This window comes from Tachysurus fulvidraco, chromosome 24 (genome assembly GCF_022655615.1).
Source record: "Tachysurus fulvidraco isolate hzauxx_2018 chromosome 24, HZAU_PFXX_2.0, whole genome shotgun sequence".
Classification (NCBI taxonomy): domain Eukaryota; kingdom Metazoa; phylum Chordata; class Actinopteri; order Siluriformes; family Bagridae; genus Tachysurus; species Tachysurus fulvidraco.
In genome coordinates, this window is record NC_062541.1 from 11,300,948 (window position 1) to 11,308,043 (window position 7,096).

General features: G+C 41.5%; 1 protein-coding gene across 3 annotated transcripts in view; it reads right to left on the reverse strand.

Annotated features, from left to right (window-relative positions):
- The window catches only part of trioa (trio Rho guanine nucleotide exchange factor a), an 88,135-nt gene that overhangs the window by 49,718 nt on the left and 31,321 nt on the right, over nt 1–7,096 (reverse strand). For all 3 annotated transcript variants that reach the window (XM_027176044.2, XM_027176043.2, XM_047807649.1), the window contains exon 3: nt 1,451–1,525. In XM_027176044.2, the coding sequence (XP_027031845.2) occupies nt 1,451–1,525 (75 nt within the window). The remainder of the gene's footprint in view (nt 1–1,450; nt 1,526–7,096) is intronic.

Consider the following 7,096-nt stretch of genomic DNA (forward strand, 5'->3'; position numbering starts at 1 on the left):
GTATCTCAGAATCCTGAAGTGAAACCACATGCCTGCCTTTCACTTCTTACACTGCAGGATCAGTAGCTGATGTGATCAGGGAGAAGTGGGAAAGGAATTTCTCCTCCTCAGAGAGGCCCACCTTCTTGTTTTCTATTAGCTCATGATACAGCAGTTTGTGAATTATGAGGGGCATCTTTTGCATCCTGCGTCTTTTTCCTTTCAGGGAATTTACTGTCAAATTTTAACCAAAAAGACAAAAGTGTCTCAGGTGTCTATGTATTGCCGCAGCAAACAATCAGACGTAGGAAATGCTATGGTTATAAACCAGAGGCGTCGCTATCTCTGCTGTGTGGAAGTGGAAGTGTGTGACGCATGTGACAGAAAAGAGGAAGGGGATTGTAATAAATGAAGCTATTCAGAAGTATGAAAAGATTTCATTCGGTTCTTTACTTTCGGATGGTCAGATGGGTCTCACCTTGTCTTATGATTCATATGGTTGCAAAATGAGAACAAATATGGATTCATGTCAAAGACGAGGTTCTAGTATTTCTAATGAGACCAGAATTTACTCTGCTTACAAGAAGGTGTTCACCTGCAGCCCATTCAATTCTAGTGCCAAAGAAAATCTCCAGAGTTTTTCAATTACAATCAGAGTCTGAGACCTGGGACACCAGGAACGCAGCTTAAAGTGAAACTTACAGAACAGCCACAAATACAGTGGTGACTTTGGCAAAACATCACCAAAGCATGCAGGGTTTAAAAGTACATCCAGTTTGTTAAATTGTGGAAGCAGAATAAAATAAAGAGTCTCTCTATCATGATCATGGCTGTTCCATCAAAACATGGACAGTGTGAACAGAAACAGAGGGTGAAGCTTCCAGATGCACTACATGGCCAAAAGTATGTGGACATCTAACCGTCACAGCCTTATGTGTTTCCTCCACAAATATAAAAAAATCAATAAATTATACCGGTTTACTTTGCATGCTGTAGCTGTAAAATGTCCCTTCACTGTAATTAAAGGTTCCAATTACAAAGAAAATTCTTTGTTTACATACTTTGAATTTATTTGCCATTACAACAACGTGAAACTATTTCATGCTTCACAGTTTTCCATTTTCTGCACAAGCCTGATTCCTGCTGATGGTGTGAGCTGAACGCAGTCATTTTCTGGTCTATCGTTAGAGGATCTTCATATAATCTGATGTGGGGGACTCGACATCCAAGCCTGATTTAGAACTGGGGCAAGGTTTTATTACAGTGTGACAAGCAACTATTTAAGACTGAAGACATGCAGTTGTTTAATCAAAATAAAAGGTTTGCACACTAAGAAATAATATTTCAAAAACGACACCTAAGAGCTGTTCAGGTTAAGCATCCCCAGGACTCGTTTGGATTTTGAGGTATCTGTCTGTTCTTAAGTCCATATTGCTAACTTCATCTCCCAGACAAATCCTGAACTACATACCTGATAAAAAGGCCACTTTTTCCTTTAGAATAGGCAAAACCTCCATCGCCTTCATCTCTTCATTTCGGCGAAATCCTGAAAAACAAAAACACATGTAAGAACCAGATTAAATAAGACACGGTAATTAGTACACTAGGCGCAGCGCTGCTGCGGCTCTGGCATCAGATTCAAAAGGGAAAACAGTTCTCGAACACCTCCTTTAGAAAGCAAGCTAGTTGCATGTGGGACACTCCTTCAGCTCAGCACTAGGCTGGGTAAACCAGAGGTACTTGCTGTTGATGAATCACTGACTGGATCCATTTGTTCGGGCTGAGCTGGAAAGGTTAGTCATTATCCGACTACCAGACTGGATATGTGCTCACTGCTGCTCACTCAGGCCTGGGCTGCGCTCGGGTTGTGACTCATATCACACAGTCACACATGCTCGAATAGTGTAACTGACAGTCTACTAATAGCTATTGTACACCCTGAAAGGATATAAAAGCACTGTTGTTGGGGAAATAAATCCTTTCAGTACTGTTTTACTGTGATGACTGGGCAGAGAGTCAGGGGAAAAGAAAGTCAGGTAGACAGCGTCAGGTAGACAAGAGTCAAAGGGAAAGAGAGTCAGGTAGACAAGAGTCAAAGGGAAAGAGAGTCAGGTAGACAGTCAGAACGAAAGGGAGTCAGAGAACGAGTCAGGTAGACAGTCAGAGGGAAAGGGAGTCAGAGAAAGAGAGTCAGGTAGACAGAGTCAGTTTAGACAGCTCATTAGAAGGAATACAGTTGTGGAAGTTTAAGTGTGGAAGTTCTGTTCATTGTTTGGGGGATTTAAGGATAAAAATCAGGCTTTGGTTATACTTTTAGACCAGTTGTTGTTTATATGTAGTTTTGGTGGGTGGAGAAAAGAGAAGCTCAGCCTTGCCATGAGACACAGTTACAGTGATGGGCTGAGTGTGTCAGATAGAGTAAACAGAATAAACATGCAGGAGTTCTGTCCTGCAGCCACGTGATGGAACAGAAGGGTGTGTGTGTGTGTGTGTGTGTGTGTGTGTGTGTGTGTGTGTGTGTGTGTGTGTGTGTGTGTGTGTGTGTGTGTGTTTTTTTTTACTCTAACACACATCTGTATCTGGGAGGTTGGATTTGTCCCAGTCACTCAACACACATGATGGTGCTTAGTAAAGCAGTCAATTTGATATACAAGAGCATATAAGAGCCGTAAAGACACTGATTTGTGCAGTGATTAGAGGATAGAGCCTGTAAGCTGATACACAACACACACAGGGCTGTATATGTAATGGTAAACACACTCGTTATAAATTAGGGCTTCGTCCAGGCTAATAATGTGATTTCCCATTTTTTGTTTTTTCTTTTTAAAAGGTCACCACCTCTTTTTAACACAAAAGTCGGAGGTGGACTGAATGATGCCTGTTTGATATTTGTAGTGTTCCTCAGTAGAGATTCTGAAGGAAACATTTCTCATTTAGAATTTCAGTTCCCTACAAGCACATCTGAGTTGATTATAAAAACATTATTTACTTAGTGACTACAAAATGCAACAGTAATAAGACTTTCTTTGAGAAACCATTTTAAGCACAGTCCATGAGCTGGATATGTTTTAAGTACAGTATGGCTTTACAATCTGGGAAGAAATGGTGAATAGAAAGAGAACAGAAGGTTGTGCACAGGCTGTGCCTTCTAAATGACAGAGATTTCGATGGGCTGGTCTTAGCGACGTGAATGAAACGTGAGATCGTTGCTTTATAACTCCAGAGATTTCAGCATTCCTAAGTCGCAATTCTACAATTTTATGAATACATACAGCTGAATAATGAAGGATGGGAATGAAAACTAATAGGAAGAGGAAGACATCTTTATCTATCAGCTTACAAAAGCAGGAAGCAGAAATAATGTGGCTCTCAGCTTTGTTTTTTTAATATTTATTTATATTCAGCAAGCGAATGTTCACATGCAGTGCCATCCACTGGAAAGTGAGAACACGTGCACTGACCACAAACGATGTTGGGTTCAGCGTATTGCGCTACGTGAACGCGTCATTCGACACTATGGTGTGTACACCTGGAAAAGAAGAGTGCTTTAAATACAAAATGAACAAAAAAAATTAACATTAAATAAATAATCCAGAAAAGCACAACTGGTAAGCAAAGCAATTATGAAGCAACATGGCGGGCTGTAAGATCCAGCTGTCAGAAATGCAGCTAAAAATACTGGAACCATTCACACACTTCCACTTAACCCTCTACTGCACACTGCTTTCACAACACAAACGCTCACTGATCTGCGTTACATAATCACGCAAATAAACAATTACTCATTTGCCTTTATGGAATAGCTGGACTTTAGTTTAGGACCGATTATCTACTTGGATGTATAGGTTTCTCGCAGTCCTCCTTGATTCTACACTTATATACTAGAACAGTTCTGCAGATTTCTGTCCATCATCGATAGGTCCCTAATTTATGGCTACACACAGATTCAGGTTCCACAAAGATTTTGGATAGATCCTTAGGAATGATGCATCTCTGATGGTTCTGGAAGCTTCAATGTTATGGATCTGTACTGGATCTGGAAGCTTCAAATGTTATGGATCTGTACTGGATCTGTAAGCTTCAAAATGTTATGGATCTGTACTGGTTCTGGAAGCTTCAATGTTATGGATCTGTACTGGATCTGGAAGCTTAAAGCTTTTAGATCTACACTGGTTCTGGATCCTTAAAGATTATGGATCTGTACGGGTTCTGGAAGCTTCAGTTTTATGAATCTTTACAGTGTCTGTATTCTTTAAATTTTGTTTTGAGTTCTTTAAAATTCTGCATGTCTACTGTTCCTGCTTGTATTTTCCGAAATCTTACAGATTCTTACAGGACTCTTTTGTTGTCTTTATTGTTGTCATTTGCTGAACTTCTTTTGCCATTAACTCTTGTTTCTACAGGGTTAGATCTTTTGTATTGTGAGTATAGAGTATTGTGTAGTAAAGTTTGTAAATTGCCATTCAGCAACCATGTTACCCAATTTTTAAAGTCCACAGAAATATCTTTATTTTATCTAGATGAGTAGGATATTCCCCTGGCAGTTCATGTTAAAAAGAACTGTATTACCCCACTTTTATTTTGTGAAGCTCTTAATATTTTGTTTAAAACCCAGACATGGAAATTGTTAAGTGTACCAATATAACATTTTTCCATGGAAGTAAGATAATGTGCTCAGTAGGACTGGTATTAAATTTAGCAGTTGGGGACGATTTAAGGTTCCAGCATCCAATAAGAACATCTATAAAAAGTCCTTCAATTCCATAAAGCTTCTAAATTTTAAATAAATAAAGCCTCAAGACTGTTGTGTCTACTGTGAGGAAAAACCTTTCCCATTTTATAGGGTCTTTTTGATGTTTGATGTTATGTAAGATATGTGGCTTTTTTTCACTGTTAAACAATGAAATATTCTGAATTGATCCAATATTCAGAATCTTATTTCGTCGGCCCTCACACTCTCCGCCCCCAGTCCTGCCAACACTCAGGAGCCTGGAGTGATTGTTGATGACCGTCTTCACCTCCCTGATCACATCACATCAAAGGGCAGACCCTCCTGATTGCTTCTTCACACAAAAAAGACATTGCCTGACCATGTTTAGACTTTACCACAATATCTGCTGCTCTTCCCTTCCCAAGCTCTCTCACATGATTAGCATTCAGAGCTCATGATAACGGTTCCCTTTTGCAGCAGCAATCAAATTCTTGACCTAGCATTCCATACCTCAAGGATCCTTGAACATTACACTGGGGTACCTCAGACCTCCACAGCCACACATCACTTCAGGTCCTCAACTTGAGGATGTGTGGCCTATTCATTAGATCTCACTGCTCAACATCACAGCTCCTCAATGTGGGGACAAGCCTCTCCCTACTGTCCATACCTACAACCACGTGTCTGGATCCTTACAGTGTCTACACCTTTAAAGTGTGTGGAACCTAACTGCTGCTCGATCCTTATTATGGTTGGTTCATTACTGTGTCTAGATCTGTCCAGTGTCTGGCTCTTTTCTGTACCTTATTACAGATGAAGGTGGATCCAGAAGGTGCCTGGATCCTTAAAGTGTGAAGCTTTACTGTGTCTGGACGTTTACTGTGTCCTTGAGGTGGTTGGGGCCTTGCGATTTCCAGACCCGCTGTTTGATTCCTAAAGACTCTGGATCTTTACTGTTCCAGGATTATTACTGTATCTTTATCTTTATAGATTCTGTACTCTTCCAGGTGGTAATTGTTGTTGCTTGTTATTTGTCAGTTCAGACTCTGTCTAATGACTAAAAAGCAAATGTACTGTGATCAAGTGATACAAAGCAAAGGTGATAAAGGGGAAAGAGGAAGAAGGAAATGAGTAAGGGGGAGAGAGTGGGGTAAAGAGGAAGAGGAGATTCTGTGATGTAGGAGTCAGTAAGCATGTGGTGAAAAACAAAGGAAGGAAAAAGCAGCAAAAGAGCACAACTCACTGTGATTTAGATACAGGAGAGAGAGAGAGAGAGAGAGAGAGAGAGAGAGAGAGAGAGAGAGAGAGAGAGAGAGAGAGAGGTTGCTGGGGAAGTACAGAGCGAGGCCAGTTGCAGCCCATCTACTCACCACCGGAGACAGCTGAGAAAGCCTGCAAACAACAGCTGCCTGCTCAGCCACAAGCTGAGAAACACACACACACACACACACACACACACACACACACACACACACACACACACACAAGAGCAAACAAACAAGTGTGTGCATGTTCTTATCTTATATCACAGCTGCACTCGTTTTGGCCAACGCACTGGCATTTGAAAAGAGACAGCAACAGATATAACCATCTAACAGCACTGTGTCATCTATATACACACACACTTCCTCCAGCCCTTCATTCCCAGAGGAGCTGTGGCGTGTGACTCCCAGCTGTCATGTAGAATGATGAGAATGATTGTATAATGACCAACTGAGGCCAAAGGTCAACAACCAACTGTCCAGGGTGTGTGAAGGAGGGGCACATCTGTCATAGCTCTGCATACATTACAGTCCGAGTTCATGATAATGAAAGTGAAAAGTGAGTGAGTGGATTCAGGATCAGCTGATGAAAAACTGAGTAATGACTCCAGCACAGCTGTGGAGCTGTCAGATCGCTGTCACTGTGTGACTGCACCACTTCACTGACAGACAGCAGGAATACAGGTAATGCAACATAAGCAAAGATGCAAATGCTGGGTCCAGATCAAGCTTAAATTCTGCGTGCGCTAACCATACAGGCGTCTTCTTGAAGCAGCAACCCGTTTGACCCCACAAAAGGTCGGGTCACGTCTTGACTGTCCGCACGCAGTCGTCCTGGGCTCCTGATGCGACGCGGGCCGTGCCTCTGAGCCCTGACCACGCGTAATCTGGTGTCATATCAGACCTGGTGCTAACAGCTTCAAATAAAGCTCCACTGTGACATCCCCATTCTCTGATAAACAGAGAAAAGGTGAAGAGAGAGCGAGGCTCAAACCCAAGATGGCCCGGGAAGTGAAAGGTTAAAATAAGGGGGAAACAGAAAAAGAGAAGAAGGTTTTGCGTCAGATAAACACAGCTATATACAAAAATGCCTCAACAAACAGCATTCTTTAACCTTCGGTTTGGTGGCATGTCTAAACACCAG